The sequence below is a fragment of the Crocodylus porosus genome, unplaced genomic scaffold (assembly GCF_001723895.1).
Source record: "Crocodylus porosus isolate Cpor-Errol unplaced genomic scaffold, CroPor_comp1, whole genome shotgun sequence".
In the NCBI taxonomy this organism is placed as follows: Eukaryota; Metazoa; Chordata; order Crocodylia; family Crocodylidae; genus Crocodylus; species Crocodylus porosus.
Window position 1 is genome coordinate 106,217,670 of NW_017728943.1, and position 18,481 is coordinate 106,236,150.

At 42.1% G+C, this 18,481-nt stretch overlaps 1 protein-coding gene across 1 annotated transcript in view; it reads left to right on the forward strand.

Moving 5' to 3' along the window:
• Nucleotides 1–683: 683 nt before the first annotated feature.
• Nucleotides 684–18,481, forward strand: part of RPS6KA2 (ribosomal protein S6 kinase A2) — a 537,755-nt gene continuing 519,957 nt past the window's right edge. The window contains exons 1-2 of the mRNA XM_019549973.1: nucleotides 684–1,189; nucleotides 5,843–5,887. Coding sequence (XP_019405518.1) covers nucleotides 1,127–1,189; nucleotides 5,843–5,887 — 108 coding nt within the window. The 5' untranslated portion in view covers nucleotides 684–1,126. The remainder of the gene's footprint in view (nucleotides 1,190–5,842; nucleotides 5,888–18,481) is intronic.

Here is an 18,481-nt window from a genome sequence, read left to right on the forward strand (position 1 = left end):
TATGGATCTGCTCAGTTTTTATCCAGTCTTTACCTAGGATCTGTATGAGTGTGATCACTCACCACTGCCCCTGGGAAATGGCCCATTCCCCAATGCAATGCATTGTGGCTCTGAATAAATCCAAGGAAGCTAAAAGGCATCTATGTCCCCTTTGCCTGTAAGGTGCTGAGCATTTGGGAAGTGAACATGGTTAGTATCTCTCAGAATTGGGCCCAAGATTTATTTTTTTAATCAATTAAAAAGCAAAGAGGCAGCTTCATCAAACCACAGAAGACCACTGAGGTATAGGAGATCCAAGATAGAAAGCAATTAATTGGTGCACTCAGCTGTGGGAGCTCACCCCCCTTCACCCAGAGCAGCAGCTCAGTTGGCTTCCTGTGGAATAAATGGTGTGCCTGTCTCTATTCCCCCTGGGTGGCAGCTTCTGCCTCCCTTTTCATTAGTACAGCTGGATAGGCATGATGCAGCAAGACACTGGGATTTTGCCTGAGGAGAGAGCCAAGCTCCCAGCCCCACCCTCACTAGAAGGAAACCTTCCCCAGCAGGAGCCATAGCAGGTGCTGTCAGTGCGGGAGCCAGTGGTTAGACTGGGAGGAAGGGACCAACCCTGCCTGTCCTCCTCCCTCCCTTCCCTGCTTGCTATGCAGTTGCTATAGCAGCACCCGCAGCAGCATCCTCAGAGTCAACTTTCACCCATCATTTAAGAGCAAATTAAGGTGGTTTGTTTTTTTTTCCAAGTGTGTGAGTGTGGGGAGGGAGGTAGTTCCATTTAATGCTGCAAGAGAAGCACTTACTCTGCCAAAGTGAATTTCCAGAAGCTAGAGCTGCAATTATATCCCCTATCTCTTCATTCCCTCTTTCCAAGCGTGAGTGTGAAGCAGCAGCAGCAGCAGCAGCAGCTCCTCTCTGTCTTGGAGCAGTGAGGCTGTGTGCTGGTCCCTGAGAAAATCACACTGAAGACCCAGGAAGAGAGAAGGCAGTAAACTCCAGAGACTACTGCATCCTGCTAAGTCCTCTGTGTGTGTGTCTCTCTCTCTCTGACACATACCTTTCGCTTTCTTGTCTTAGCTTCTTTCAGGCACTCATACATTTTCTCGGTCTCAGTCTTCAGAAGCAGAAGTCAAACATGCCAATTGCCCATTTACTGGAGCTATGGAAAAGGATAGAGGTGGAACCCATGGAAACAGAGGTAAGCAGCAAAGCAGTTATAATGTAATTTTCACAGAAAGCCCACATCTAGTGCATATGTACCAGTTAATGGACAGTATGTAAAATGCCAACTTATTTTGTTATGTAGGTGCTCTGGGGAGTTTCCCTTTTCATGGAATCCCCTACTCTGGCTAGCTAAACTTTAGGAGGTTTTTCTTTTTTTTCCTTTTCAGTGACTTATTTTGTGCTGTCATGCATGACACTTGTTGATGGTGTTGGAAAATCTATTTTTGCAGGGTTGAGAACGGAAGAGTATTATTCACTTTAACATTGCATTAATTATTGGTGAAACTGGACAATAAGTTTAATGTCATTAGTCCTTCACTGAAAATAAGTAGGAAAAAAATGAAGGAATGACTAGGAAATTTGTTATGCCTGAGCTCTGTGATTGCTAATTTTTGAAGAGATGGGAAACTTAAAGTCATTGCACACTGAGAATGTTATAGATTAGCTAATAGACAGTGAAATTTACTGTGAGCAAACTCTCAAGGGACTGCTAACAGTTGCTTTACAGAGGTAATCTAATAAAAGCAGATCAGAATTGTGCTCCAGAGACTTGGGGCCATTCTACGGCAGTCTTCAGACAGGCGGATTAGATTTTTGAAAATAAAAGCTGGTGAAATTGATCTAAAATGTTTAATCTAATTGAAGGCCAGGAAAATTATGTAGCTAATTACATGTGAGAAACACTGATTCATTTTTTTGTACTCCTGTCTCCTTGCTAAAACATTGATCCTTTTCTTAAAACAAACGCTGGCTTGTTAAACAAACTTGTCTCCCTTGTAGTCTGATATTACTACTTTTCTCCCAATATGAAACAGTCAATATTTAAAGCATGGGCACTGATACTGATTTTTGGATTCCACCCTCCTCAGCCTCATGTTGAACTCCTTTACATTTGTTTTTATGTTAATACAAGAACAGAATATGTTCAGGCTCTTTATTCACCCCTAGACATCACTTGCTGAAACCCAGAACAATACAGTAAGTGCCACAGATGTATTTGGTAGCCAATACATATTATAAAACTATAGTAACAAAAGACTTTCATTAGAACATCCTCACTGCATCAGTCTCTTATAGCATCTTCAATATCTGTAATTTTAAATCTTGTCCTAAATTGCAAACTCTTCAAGGTGGAGATACATGTTTTTGTTCTTATTTGTGCAGTACATGACGTACAGGGTTTTTAGGCACTACCACAAAGCAGAGTTTTTAGAAACAATAGGGGTTTTTTTTAGTGTAGAGATAACCATATAGCTTAAACATATATTTAAAATAATGAGTTTTCTTTTTCTGATTGTAGCATAGTTAAGTATCATTTGTAGACTGGAACTTAATTGGGTTACAGGAAACCGAAAGTCCTGGGTCAGAAATCAAAATGTTGAATACTTAAGGTTTCCAGAGGTGACCTTAAGCTAAATACATGGAAAAATAAGGCAAACAAATTAAAAATAGTCATATGTTAATATGGAGACCATAGATCAGGAACACATTTATCAGGTTTGGGGAGAATGGTCATACCCAGACCCTCTGGTGTCATTCACCTAATTTCTTTTGGTAGGTTCTCAGATATTATCCATTTTGCCTGAGCAGCTGGCCAGCTTTCAGGGCCTTGCTGAGTTGTTTCCTTCAGAAGGACAAACTGATCATAAAAGTCAGCTATTTCTTTAGTGGGATCCTGCCTATTTACAAAGAATAAATAATGTCCTGAATACAGAGAAAACAAATAGCTATCTTTGTACTCAGAAATCCTAGTCTGCCTTTCCAGCAAGTATTGTGCCCAAACGAAGCTCAGTTTCACAACTTTTTTCCCACAGCTACACTCACAAGTCCTTCTCTTGGTTTCTGCTAGTTTTCCATACTAGAAAGACCCAGTGCAGCCAATCTACCTACAACCTCCTCTGCAGTTGGTTCCTGGGAAGCATTCTCTGCCCTCAACTCATATAGCTAAGTTATATTTAGCCTTCCTATAAAGCTCAGTGCTTTTTACAATAACTTCCTAACATTTTAGTTATCAGTGTGCAAATCCTCTACATACAAATGCATTACATATGTGCACTAATATTTTGCCAGACCTTCTAATCGGTGTTAATGATGCGACTATATGATTTTGAGCCTATGATGAAGCAAAGGAAAACAGAATACACACATGCCAAGTGCAGTGGGGCTGGACCCGATGATCTGTAAGGTCCCTTCCAGCCCCTAACAACTATGAAACTATGCTTTTTCTTATTTTTGTTAGGACCATAGACCTGTATTTTTGTGTAATTTCCTGTTTTAAAAAGTGCAGGAATTTGGTCATGACCTACAGAACTGTTTGGCTCACTCCTTATACCTGCATTAAATTATTATCTGTTTAAATAAATATTTGATAAGCTGTTATAGAATACAAAATGTGAATATAGTACTTATAATCCTAGTTTATAACCAGCTGTAACATTTTTGTAACATGTGTACAAGTCAGTCATCCTGTTAACCCCATCATAACCAATTACAGATTAAACTTTCACATAAAGTGTAACTTATTTGACTGTAGCCCAGATTAATGGAATTTGGTACCATTTCATATCTTTTCATTTGGGCATTATGAAGCGAGTTAGTCCTCTCACTCTGTCTTCAGTAGGTAGTGTTCCCATCACCAAAGGCATCAAACTGTTCTGAATGCAAAGAACATTTCTCCTTTAAAAGTAATAATTGAATTCAGTTTTTATCTGTGTTAAATGTTAAGGTGTGCACTGATCAGGCTGTTACTAAGCCACTGTAATGTTATATGGGATAAAATGTTTTGAGATAGTCTGCAATTTATTATTTTTTACATCTAGTAAACTGCTGGGGAGACAAACAAGTTATTTTTTCTTTTATGTACACAAAGCTCCTCCTCTTCATGCCAAAAAAATCTTTCTAAAATAGATGCATTTACCAGTAGCTGTGCATGACTCAGTTGTAAATATTAAGTACAGCACTTACAATAAAATCAATTGCTGTAGCAGTAGGAGTTCAGTAAGGGCATGTACTGCATTGAGTAAACAAACTAGGATTAAGGGCCAAATCTTACTTGCTTTACCTACTGAGTTTCATGGGAACTACTTGTGTAAGTAAAGCAAATAAAATTACTTCCTAACCCATCAAAGATAAAGAAATGAGGACATTTGTTTAATCTTGAGCCTGATCTTGCAGGCTGCTAAAGCAAAGCTCCCATTAATTTAAATTATTGTAGGAAAAAATGAATGAATAACTTGTCAATATTTTTCTGAATAAGGACTGTAGGATCAAGCCGTAAGTAACTTCTTTTGCTTTAAATGTGTGTGGGGGGGTTATTTCCCAAAGGGAGAGCCATCAGGAGTTCCCATTTAGATAGCAGAATGGAGGCTGACCTTTTTTGAAAACCTGGCTCTATGTGTTCATGTATTTTCTTCTTTCCAGAATGTGAAAAGTATTGAAGACCTTTCCAGGTCTCTAGTATGCAGGCGACTAATGAATAATCTCATGTCATTTCCCATTCAGTCTTGTCATGTAAATTGCAGGAGCCTGTTTTTGATTATTCGCCTATAATCTTATGTAATAGAGACCTTGTACTCGTAATCCTTCCTATTATAGTGTCCCTCTTCATATTGCCCCATTTTTCCTCTTATCAGATATGACTTATATTTAGGTTTTACTTACTTAAATAATAGCTTAGTAAGCTGCTTTTGTTAGTGTTGATACTTGCTGGTACCAGTTTTGGTATATTTTACTTATAGCTTTACTTTATCTACCATCTTTACTTGATTCCAAGATGAGGTTTCCACCTGCATTTCACATGGGGGGGGGACGTGCAACCCCTCATCTTGGAATTAAGCATGAGGCAGTTGGGGTGCAGGCAGTGGCTCTGGCCCCAACCAGGGCTTGGGGCCAAAGTTGCACCTTCTGCTTGTCCCCCAACACCTCCTGCCTCTTCCACAACCCCCATCCACTACTCCCCCCTATCTTCTCCCCTCCACAACCTGTGCCCACCTCACCTGCACCTTCCCCACCACTTCCCCTTGTTGCAGCACTGAGATAGGGGGAAAGGCAGGTTGGGGGCTCAAGACTGTGGGGAGCAGAGCCAGCAGGTGGTGAAGCAGCAGAGGGGGCAAACGGTGAGGAGGACAGGCAGCAGAGAATAAGCTGATTGACCCCCCTCATCTACTCCTCCCCCTGCATACCCTCTCATCTGCCCCTGCAGGCTCTTTCCACCACCTGCTCCCCCCGCCACCTGTCCTTCTGTTTCTGCTTTCCCTGATGTAGTGGTAGGGAGAATGAATTTAAGATGATCCTCCAATAGACTTATCTAGAAAGTTATGACAGATTTATAAATTTTCCATTTATAGAATCTAATTATTGGGGGGATCTTAAATTCAGAGTCATCTTAGATTCAGGTAATTATGGTATTAAAGAAAGTAAATAGATAACTGGATTCAAAATTTAAGGCATTATTTTCACTCAGCCCTAATTATTTAAGATGGACATGCCCTGTGACACTGCTGCAAATCTGGAGTACCTCCATTGATTTGAATAGAACAGTTTCATTTACACAAGAAGGTGGGGCAGAACTGTAACTAGCTTTTTCAGAATCTGTATTCACAAAAAAACTTTTTCCTTTCATTCCCAGCCTGCAGTGGAGGAAGCCAACCTGGATGAAGAACCAATCGATGAGGTAATCCTATGCATATTACAATCATTTCCTGAATATTTTCATAGGATTGCTTTTCCATTTTGTACCTTAATGGAAAAAAAATATTCTTCAGTATACACTTCTTCTTCCTGCCCCAGAGCTCAAGGGGAGTGTCTGTAAGTGCATTAATGTGCATTAAATTTAGTACCTCCAATGAAAGATACTAAATAAATGCACATTAGGCTTCCCTAATGCGCAATACCAAAAGTGCATGTTTTCAGGGTGACGCTTAATGCACAGTGGCCTATTTTACTGTGCATTAGCGTAATTACACGGTTTTTATGTGATACTTTAATGCACAGTAAAATAGGCTAGTGCACATTAAAATGCATATGTATATGCGCCCAAGAAAAATAGATTTTCATTCAAGTGCAGAATTGAAATTTGGGAATATAGAATATTCTGGCTTGACACTGGGGATCTTTTAGGGAGTGTGGCTGCTTGCTTGTGAAGTAGCTTCCCAAGAAAATTTGTGAGAACAGCATTGGTTCAGTCATTAAAAGCTAGGCAGGACAAAGAAATTGGGAGTGTAGAATAAGGAACTATATTCTGTTCTGTAGAGAGGATAGGAAAATTCCCCTAACAGTATTCTATCTCTGATTCCTTATACATCAGGAAATGTTGTCCATGCCAGTAGACACTGTATCCTAAACATGTTTATATGATTCTATAAATGAGGCAGCCTGGCTGTTGTGAAAGACACAATCTTGTAGATTAAAATGAAGGAAAAAAGGAAGAAATATTTGAAGTATCTGAAAGAAAGAATAGGGGAGAAGCCTCAAAAAAGAAAAGGAAGAGGAGAATTGGATTATAAGAAGGATATGAGCAGAAAAGCATAGGAACAATAATAGGAAAGAAATGAACTTGACCCAGAAAGAGAAAGGGACAATGCAACATGAAAAAGTAAAACATGATGGTATATACATTATGCTGTGGTATTCTACATTTTTATACAAGAAAGTCTGTAATGATGATCTACTGGTTTTAAGCATTATGGAGTACATTTGAACCAGTTGCAGTGAAATTATATTTCCTGATGAATTAGCCTTAAAGACAACCAAACTTGTGGGTTTTGTTTCTGAATTAGTTTTGCAGTTATGAGATTTAAAATAAAGATAAGCTATTATTTGTACTATCACAGTGCTCTGGAGACTTTTTCATGCATCAAGACCCCTTTGTCTTAGGCATTGTACAAAAAGAACAAAAAGACAGCTCCTGCTCCAAACACCTTACAAAATAATTATAGACAGGATCACAGGGAACTTTCTAAATCTTGTTTGTTGCAGGCTGAGGAACCTGCCATAGTCTTTAGGTCAGAATGGTTGGGGGTTCTTAGAAGTATATTAGATGTCTTCCTAAAGATTAGATGGCTTTAGTAAGCATTACGGCTGTGCAAAGCTTCAGTAACAGATTCAATTTGGAGGTGATTTGGCCCAATTCAGCGGCCAAATCTCCAAATCCAAATCTAATTGGGAGGCCCATTAAAAGGTCTGAATAAATTCGGAAGCCTCTGAATCGATTTGGAGAGATTCGGCACTGATTCGGCCATAGACTAAACAGACAGCTGTCCTCGACCATGCTGGATGCAGCTGCCTCCAGCTGATAAGTCTGTCATGGTGGGCAAAGTTGGGAGGGAAGAGGTGTGTGGGGGGGAAGATCAGCACCCCCACAGTGAGGGAGGGATTGGGGCTGGGGCTGGGACAAGCTGCCCAGCCAGGGCAGGAGGGCACAGGACTTGGGGAGGGGGGTTTCCACTATTTCGTGCTGTTAGTCTGGAAGCTGATCTTCCAGTGGCTCCTCCAGCAGCTCTTGCCACCAGTCCGGGAGGCTATGGAGGTGGGCATGTGCCCTCAGATCTGTGCAGGGTGAGCTGGGTCAGCTGCAGTCTGGGAGACTACCCCCAGCCGCCCACCGCTGGGCTCCGCTCCAAGGGGTGGGTGGAGCCAGGGCTGCATTCTGGGCAGCTAGCCCCAGCCACAGCCCAGAGCACAGTCCTGGCTCCGCCCACCCCGCAGAGCACAGTAGAGCAGTGGTAAGTGCGGGGTAGCAGCCACCCTAAAATTCCCCATAGGCCTTGCTGCCGTCCTGCCCTGATCTGGGTGCATGTGCCCAGCCCCGTGCCCTGCTGCTTGCCCAGCCAGGCAAAGCTGCACGTTGTCCGGGAGGCATGGAGAGGCTGGAGCAGCTTCTGCCGCTGCACACCGCAAGTCTGAGGCAGTGCAGTGCACCATCCCGTGCCTCCCTGCCCCAGCTGGGCGAGCGGCAGGGGGGCATAGCCCCTGCTCCCAGTGCCTTCCACCACTCATGTGGAGTGCAGCCCAGCCCAGCCCAGCCCACGCAGATCCTGGGGCACAAGCCCATTCCCATGCCCTCCCAGACTGGCGGTGACAGCCGCCAGAGGAGCCACCAGAAAAGCAGCTCCCAGACCAGCAGTGCACAGTGGCACACAGTGATGGGAGCCCCCCTTCCTGAGTCCCGTGTCCTCCTTCCCCAGCTGGGCAGCTTGCCCCAACACGAGCCCCAGCCTCAATCCCTTTCTCGCTGTGGGGGCATTGATCTGCACCCCTAATACCCCTTCCTCCCCCCTCCACCCACCACAGCTGGAGGCAGCTGTATCCAGTGTGGGTGAGGACTGCTGCCTGTTTAGTCTGTGAAATAGTGCTGAATCTTCGTATCCAAATCAGCCGAATCAAATTGGAACAGTGATTTGAATCACCAAATTGAATCACTGTCGCTCTGAATCAGCCAAATCTGAAGCAAATACTTGCTGATTTGCACAGGCCTAGTAAACATCTAAAGCAGGGAGGGCCAACCTTTTTAGCCCATGTGCTCTAAAATAAGGCTCACCCTCTCCTTGGGTGCCACTCTGATCCCCTTCCTCATCTGTTCCTCTGCTCTTTTTCCTGCCCAATCCATTGCTCTGCTCTCTTTCCTGCCTTATCTGTACTATCCCCTCTGCCCTCCATCAGATATGCGACATGCAAAACAAAGCAACTGTGTATGATACTTGTGGCATGTGTACTGCAGGTTGGTTACTGCATAAGGGATAAGACATGAAGGAATGCTTCTGGCCACATGGCTGATGAGCCTCTCAAGAGCCTGCAAAGGCTTATGTAGTTCGTTGTCGGCTATGACTCTTAAAGGGCCTACTAGCTGTATAATTCCCATGAAGGAGGTTTGGGGGAGGGGGAAGCAAGGCTGCTAAACCTTGTCACTGTGGCACTGATAAAGCATTTTGACTGAAAAGTCATTTTATTTTAAATGACTGTTGTTCAACACAAAAAGTGCAGCCTTTCTCTGATTTTCTTTTTTTTTTTTGCAAAGTAATCAGAATTGGTATTTCGACTTTTGGCCATCCTGCATGATCATTTTCAACGATAATAATAATAAAAATATAAATCACTTGAACAATGAAAAAAATGGTCTCAAGGGAGTTGGCTACCCTCCTGAATTCTGGAAGAAGTTAATGAGGGTCTGTCTTCCAAAATGTCTCAGGAGGTACATCTACATGTGTACTTAACTGCAGAGCTGACTAATTAGCTCCACAGTAAAGTATCACTGTCTATACATGCGTCTGTATTAGAGCACAGTAAATTAATTAACTTTGCTGTATGATAGTACTATCCAGGACAAGTATTATCCTACAGCAGAGTAGTTATGTGTGCCAAAAGCATGTGTAGACAGTGAGTGAGGTTGGCTGGGGCGTGAGGTGCTACAGTGTGGGGGCTGCCTGCTGTCTGGCCCTGCACTATAGCACCCTCATGCCCCAGCCAGCCCCTCCACATCATGTCAATTAAAATTAAAAACGAATTAATTCCCTTTAAAAAGTTGTTGTTAGCACAGTAGGTTTCAGGCACAAACCAGGGTTTTCATCAGATATTATTTGTCAAGATTGTTAATAAAACAAACAATGCAGGAAATTTAGAATGAATATTAAACTTGGAAGGTAGATACTTATTTTTCAGCTTAGTCACAGGGACCTTCCTGTAAAATGTTCTGAGATGCACCTCAGAAGACTATATTGCAGCTTCTGGGATTCTCACTGTTATTTCTTTTGGCACCTCAGTTCTGGGTTTCCTCACCTTCCAATGTGCTTTAGCTTTCCATCTGTAAGTGTTATCTGGTATTTCAACTCTCTTTGGAATCAACTCTCTTGGCATTCAGTTTTCTCTACTTCCTACCATGCCACCTTCCCCCACCCTCATAATTCACTATAGACTCAGTGGCCCAAAATAGATGGGTACAGCTATGTCCACCTCAACAGCCTGCATGGACGGTGCATGTTTCTGTAAATGCACACAGAGAAGGAGGTTATGGAATCAGAATAAGGGTTGAAACATCCCTCAGTCACTGTAGGAAAATGTCCTTTTTCCTGTGGTTCCCAAACACCCATTTATTTTACCAGACCTAGAAATAAAGCAAACAAATGATAGTTGCCTCTGCCCCTTTATACGCTGCCCATCACCAAGCTGTCTGAACTCTCAAATTGTAAAATCTACAAGCCAGTGATCACCTTGTTATTTTGTGTTTCCTATGTCAAGACCATTTTGAGGCATAACTCATACTGGTATGTAATAGCATAGAAGGCCCATTTCTTGGGAGTTACACTTGCAGCTTCATGGAAATGTAGACTCCCCATGCGTGATTAATATGTCTGCCACAGGATATTAAGTCATTTTTTATCTGACAGCTGCACCATGCCCAAATTCAAAGCCAGCTTTAGCTGGGAATATTAAGCTTATGATTTAAGGGGTGAATTGTAGCCACTAACTGCAGATCTAGATCATGTTCAATCAAGGGATATGCTCAAACAAAGTACTTGAGGTTATACTAGCATCCTTTTGTTCACCCTCCTCTATTTCTGTGCACCATCTCCGTAAGTCAGATGAAGCAGCAAAACCAACAAAATTACACTACCTATTTTCTCTCTGTTAGTGGTGGTTGATTTTGCTGTCAGTGAACAAGCATGTTGAATGTGCCACAGGGTAAAAATGTGTAAGGGAACCGTAGAACTGTAGTAGTAAAAAAGTTGCCCACTATCAGCCAGGGGCAGGAAGCTGCGTGACTCATTTCTTAGAATAACTATATACATGGCTTAGTTAGTTTAGGAATTTTGACAGCAAACCTGTGACAGTGCTATCCACACAAGGTTATTGTTATACAAAAGAGCATTTTGACACTTCCAAAAGAGTTTTCATTAGTATCTTTAAAATTTTAATAAATCTGAAACTTAGCTATGTCAATTTCAGATTATATAAGACTGAAGACATGATTAGAATCAGGCAAAACTTAGAATTTCTGGTTTGCTGGAAATGTTGCTGTTTGAAATTAGTTTTGCTATACTTTGGAACTTCTTTTGATCTTTTTCACAAAATGGAAAGTCCATCATATTTTGTATGGTATCAAGACTAGGATTAGTATCAGGGAATAAAGTTAACTTGCAGTATTGTTTAGAAGATTTCGTTAGCCAACCTGAAGTGCCACATGAACACAGCTACACAGGTTCCAACTTAAGAAGCAACCTGTTCAGAACAACATGGTGTGTGTAAGGACTCTTCCTGGGACCATAGTACTAGATTCTATTGTTGGCATGGCCCAAGAAAACAAGGGCAATCAAGACAGGTACCCTGTATGTGTAACCTACTGGTCAGTGGGAATGTTTTCACATGCAATTAATGTGACTGAATAAACTCTGGTGCAACCTGAACCAGAGTAAACTAATCCCAATGTCACTGTCTACATGTGCATTTAAGCACAGTAATTTACTCTGCCATAGGATAATACCTGTGTCTGATGGGACTATTCCACACTGGAATAAATTAATCTACTGCACCTTAATTGCATCGCATATGGTAGTGATGCTTTACTGTAAATTAGTCTACAGCACAGTAAAGTGCATGTGTAGACATGCCCAGTGTGTGTTACAAGTTCTACTCAGTATCAATCTGCAAAATTCCATCTAATATAATAGAAGTCTTAGTCTGTCTGTCTGTCTAATGCTTTATTCACACTTTGATTGGTTGTCTTGGCAGCCAATCACAATGCTGGATGAAACAACCAATCAGAGTTCTTCAAGAGCCTTCTGGACAGGAGGTGGTGGCAGTAGTGCAGCCGTGATGGAGGGCACAGAGCAGGGTGCTGGCTGAGGGGAATGGAGGGGACAGTGGGGCAAGCTTTCCCCCTCCTCACCCTGCTCCTGGGAAGTGGTAGTGGCCTGGGGTGGTGGGTAGTGGTGTTCCAACCCCACCCATCTCCCCCTCCCCACCATCATTCCTGAAGGGCAATTGGCTAGTATATGAATAATGACAACCCTCACCCACAGGGCTTTGTTCATGTCATAGCAACCTATGATTTTTAGCTGCAGAGGGCTGTCAGTTCAAGCTTTGGGTGCCTGCAGGCAGCTACCAGGTGTCTGATGAGGGCAGCCATTTTTGAACACTAGGCATATAAAGGCTGCACTTTGCTCTTGCCAGCCCAGGCAGAAACATCGCCTGGCTGAGTGGCATGGAACATCTAGAGATAAGAGCAGGAGGTTCTTGGTCCACTGCATGACCTACAACTGCACCCTGCCGGGGAAGGGTGGCCTCGTGGGGCTCCTAGTGGCATGGGAGCCCCCAGAAAATGCCAGGCCAGTTACCTCCCTGGTGAAAAGCAGGTAGGGGTGCCTTAACCCCAGCTCCCACCCTCTGGTGGGTAATTCTGACAGCTGGGGGGGTAGTGGGGGCCAGGTATGCCCACATCTAAGTGCCTGAGCCTGGCAGGAATGCAGGTCCTGGACACCTCAGACTGGGTAGTGTGTAGAGCCTTACAGAGTAGGGCTGAAGTGGGAGTAGGCCTGAAGGGCTGTGTATGAAGTGAAAGTAGGCCTCAAAGACAGTCCCAGGGGTGCACTGAGTAGGGCCAAATAAGAATAAGCCTGAAGGGCCAGTACAAGGGTCAGCCCTGTGAGAAGTTGATTGCAAGCATGAGACAGAGACTCCAGGGTGGGGTATAGTGTAGAGTTGCCCAGTGAGGGGTTTGGGGCAGAATTAGCCCAGGGTTTGGCACAAGGCTGGACCACACAGAGTAGGGCAACTCGCAGAAACTGAAGGACTGTGTGGTGAGGCCAGTATGTGAGTAGCAAAGCCTGATGGCCCAAGAGGGGCCACTCAAGGAGGAGCAAGGGCAGTGGAGTGTGGCCCAGTAACGGGTGGTATGCCAGAGGCCCCAGTGAGAGCTGGGCAGAGTGGAAGAGGCCTCCTGCAAGCGGGAAGGTGGTGTAAATGTGCGGGTGTGTGGAGTCCAACTTTGGACTAGGTTTGCTCTCGTCTCAGACCAGAGAGTAATATTAATCTGGATGCCATCTGTGAGGCATGGGCTGGTTCGGAGCTGCAGATAGCACCCTCTGGCATTGTGGCTGGGAATGGGCAGCATCCTGCATTATACCACCAGTTTATGGGAACAGCAAAGTCATGGCAGGAGAGACTGGGAGAGCTGCCCCACAGAGACAGGTGGGCAGGCCACCGTAAGTCCTAGCCCCAAGAGCTGCCCCCTGTCACAAGCAGTCATCACATATTAATTTGTCCATAGTTATCAAACATCCTTTTCCATACAAACTTAAGACTAACACAGGGGTTGAAAGGAGACTAAACTGAGAACTAAGAGTAAAGGAAAAATATTGGCCTTCAACAGGAACAAAAACTTGAGACTTGTTGATCATGCATTTCTGTCATCATGCCAGCATTTATATATTCAAAGCATGTCTCTTGTAGCATGAACATGATGACCAGCAGTACATTTTTTCCTATAGCACTGAGATTATGTATTTCACTATCAGCAATGGGGGTCCTTAATAAATGGATCTGAAATGTGTTTTCAGTAAATTACTGAAATTACCTTAAAATTAATTTGAGTAGTTTAACAGCTATACAGAATAATAAGAAATGCAAGCCTATAATCACTGGATCTGTCACTGCTTGGAGCAGACTATTGCTATGAACTCAGAATATTACCAGTATTTTCAAGTATCATTTTCATTACAATGTTAGATAAGACTCTTATTATTAATAATATTTGCAGTGATAAGTTTGTTGATGAGATTTCCCTAGTGCATCTCTGTCTTACATGCATTAACTGGACAGGCTGGAATGGGCTTGGGGACCTCTGATTAGTTAACGATCTATCATGTGTTCATGATTGTAATGATGACTTTTAATACTGAACATGTTAACTACTTGACCAAGTGGATACAAATGCATTTGTCAGGATTCAGGAAGTTACCATATATGTAGGATATAAACCAAGTAATTGTGTAAATTGTCCTTGATTGATCTCTTTTAAGGCAGAAGACATTCCTCTGTCAGAGTAATTTAGAAACATGAGGTTTGATTCTTCTTGCCACAGGGCCTTAGATTTTTAAAAAATAGAGGCTTGTTATCTCAACTTGCTTTCTTATTGAAGGAACAGTTTGTTCTTTTAGGGAAAAGCAAGCAGGATTCTGATCATGAGATTAATATTACAAGATACAGTCTAGGAATAGATGTTTGTATAACATAACACCAAAATCTTTAATTTAAAAACAAAAATGTAAGATAACTATATGGCAATAGTGGGCTTAATGAACAAATCATGTATAAAATCCAAGCCTTAGAAATAAGGGAAGTAATAGGCAAAGGCAGAGAGAATCTTATTCCCCAAAAGTGGAGACACATTCTCATTGAGTAATTTGAAATTATCTCAACAAAATAATTTTTATTCTGTTCCTTTATTAAGCATATCAAAATAAAAAGCACAATCCCTTAGAAAAAGGATGTGTGATATGTAAAAGTACATATTGACTAGACTCAGGTTCAAATTATCACATCATTATAATTAGCAGGTCATGTGATGTGGATTTTTATAAACTTACAACGTTTTCAAGAAATAGAACTGAAGTATTTTTTCAATGTGGTTTCTAGTAGATGAGCATATTTTTTATGAGGTGAGTAGTGTAAGCTGTTATGCCCTTATCTACTGATTTCTTTGCTTTTAAGTACTTAGGTTTTTATGAAGGATTTAGTAAAGTAAAAATATTGCTGTAACTTAGCAACATTAATTGGCTTTGGAAATGGAGTTTCTTGGGAATGGGGAATTTCCCTAGGGATCTTTTCTCTTTAAAATCTATTTTTTCTTTAGAATAAATACATTAAGAAATTGTGTATCTTTCTTTTTTAGTGAGTACACTGGTCAGGGTTCCAGCACAGTAATAGTTTCTGTCGGGAAAAAGACAGGATGCTTCCTACGTAATTAGGGGTCAGTCCTGAGGATGACTGACTAAAGATGTGTGAACCCCAATTGAATGTATTGCATTGGATCCCTATGCAGATGCAGGAGTGTGTTCATGTGCGCTTCCATGTGTCTGTGTGTCGGCTTCCAATCTGGAGCCTACTTTAGCCATCCCAACATAGCCTGCTGTCATACTTGGTCTTGAGATGAAGTAGTACTGAAATCATAGCAAAGTAAGGAACAGAAAATGTCTAGCCATTATATGAATGAACTGGAGTGTGGCTGGCCAGACAATGCTAAAGTGTGTTAAGAGTCTCCTCCTTCTGGTGCTTTGGAGGTACCCTTCTGAGGCCCCAAAAGCAACTGAAAAGGAGAAATTGTTATTGCTGTTATCTATTTGTTGTCTTGTCTTTCTTTCCTCACTAACTGAACCAGGGTATCCAGTGCATTTCATTTTAGTAGAGTAAGAAAGACTGTTGCCATCAGTTTGGATTTGGGTTTTGCATAGCACTGTATTTATTTTTCATTCACTAGGATTTGGCAGGAGCGTAATATGGTAACAAACTCCTTTCCCAAGTACTGAATCCATTTTAAAGCAGTAACATTATTGATATGAAGCTGCATAACTGATGGTTATGTCTGGCTAGGCTCTTTTTAGTGATACATGTCTCACACTTTGAGACAAGGCAACAGTATGAGCACATGTTCTAGGAAAAGCAGAATAGTTTTTTATCACAAAAATATTTTTCATACTTGCAGGAGACCTTTAGAAATGTATTGAAAGTTCACATGATTCACAACCTTTATACTTTTGTACTTGCTAAGTAGGTTGTTTCCACTGGGATCTGACAGTGGTTTCCAGGTAAGCAAAACAAACAACCTTTAGACAGATAAAACGCACCATATTTTTCAAAATGTCCTTTTTTAGGCAGAGAGAAGTATATCTCAAGCACTGTTATATAAACAGAATGAATTGCCACATTCTAAATGGATGTCCTCAAAGCCAAATAACTATGTTAAGTCATTGTTGGCAATCCCTTGATATGAGGATGATCTCTACTGTGACACATTGGGTCTTGAGGTGACTTAACTGTCCAATCTTTGAGCCACAGATCCTTCTGTGAAACTTGAAGATCGTTCTGCAGGGGAAACTAGGCCATGGGCTGGAATTTTTTTCTTTTTCCTTCCTCTACTCTCTCTTCCCTGGTTTGGGGACAAGATGCTTTACCTCAAAATGAAGTGTTGCATGGTTGAAGTTGCAATGCCTCTGGAGTTGGTTAGCAGCCATCTCCTTCCACCTGTTGATATCATCCATTTTGTTGAGGTATGCTTTCAGTGTGTCCTTGGAGTGTTTCCTTTGGCTGCTGTGAAATCTTAGGTTGCAACTAAGCTGGGAATAGAGCACTTGTTTTGGAAGTTGAGAGTTAGGCGTGCACACACAATGCCCAGCCCAGCAAAGCTAGTGCTTAAGGATCACCCACTTAATACTGATAACATTGACCTCAGCAAGGATGCTGCTATTTGTGCGGCAATCTTGTCATTTGATGTGGAAGGTGTTTTGGAGGCATTATTGGTAATACCTCGCCAGGCTCTTGAGATGACAATAATAGGTCACCTATGTTTCACATTTGTAGAAAAGGGTGGGGATGATGACTGCATTGTAGACTTGTATCTCGGTGTCTTTGTGGAGATTCCAATCAATAAAAAACATGCTAAAGCAATTTCTGGAAGGAGGCACTTGAGTACCAGATCCTGTACCAGATTCAGCACAAGATGCAGCTATGTTAAGATGATACAGCTAAAACACATCCAGGAAGTGGAAATGCTTTGCTGTTTTACACTGTCCACCCTGCAGAGTGAGTGCAGGGTAGACAGTTTAACAAAGTAAAGCGGTACATTCACTACTGGGGTTCGAGGTGGGATATATCAGAAGACAGAAGTAATGGTATTAATTCTCATGGCAGTGCACAGAGATGTTGTCCAGTGTTCATGCTTCTCAATGGCTTCATGACTTTCCACACCGACAGTGCCACAGTAGTACTCCCTTTTGACATAGTAATTTGCCTTCAGAGCCCAAGGAGTAGTGAATAGTAACTGATCCTCTGCTTTGAAAGCTTTTGCCCACAGGGTCCCATAGGAATCCATTCTGTCCCCAGTTGTCCCAAGAGCTATCTGAGACAACTTGATAAAATAGTGAGAGGAGGCTGCTCACCTCCTTTCTTCAGATCCTTCAGGTGACACCCAGTCAATGATATCTGTTACATTAAGAACCTTAACCCTCATCTTCAATGCCTTCATTGGTTGAGGACCCAACTACGTCAGTGACCTCATCCATGGGGGCTCTTTCATGACCTACAAAGACAGCAGTACTATTGTGAGACAATGCAACTCACAAAACCCAGGACAACAAGTGCATGACAGACAATGAAGAAGCATTTCCAATGATGGGGATTTTACTGTAGAATAAGTAGGTAGACAAACAATTCTTTGTCAAATAGACACACTCCTAGATTGGGACAGTTGCAAAAGCAAGAAAATCAGTAAGGGCCAGTGGGGATTTTGATATACAGATTGTGTTCTCAGAATCTTTTAAGTAGAGGGGCACTTTTGGCTGTAGCAATAAAACACTATAATGCTGAAGCAACAAACAGTGAAATTCCTGGAAAACTTTTTAGATGATACAAACTGTTTAACGGGTTTAGACTGTCGATTAAAATAGATATTCATTATCCATCAACTTAAATAGTTTTCCTCCATGAGCAAATAATTCGCCCATGAAAATGGACTCCTTTTATAATAGCATTCAGAGCTCAAGACGGGTTATTTATTAAACACATCATCCTGGGATCTGAAGCAATTAACAACCATTGATGGAAAGGGTAACTGCTTTTTTGAACACTACACTACCATATACAGGGTTATACTTAATTTTTTTGTTTGCAGGCATCTGTTTACCCAGAGATTACTAGAATCATTCACTCTGCCACCTTGTATACCACAACCACATGGCACAAAACCCAAACCATCAAGATCACACTATGATCTGCCTCAGGTAAAATGAGCGAGGCAGGATTCTCCAGGCACAGGGATGTGAATTGGGTAGGTCAGTTGTTCTTTCCTTGTGACTAAGGCCTGGGAAACCAATTCTTCGTGTGCTTTTCTTTCACTCTTCTTGTCAGCAACACAGAAGTCCTTGACTTCAGAAAAGCCAACTTTGACAAGCTCAAGAGGCTTGTCGGTCAGGCCCTTAGGGACCATGACCCCAGGGAGATGGGAGTTCAAGAAGAGTGGTTGCTTCTCAAGGAAGCGATCCTCAATGCACAAGCTAAATCT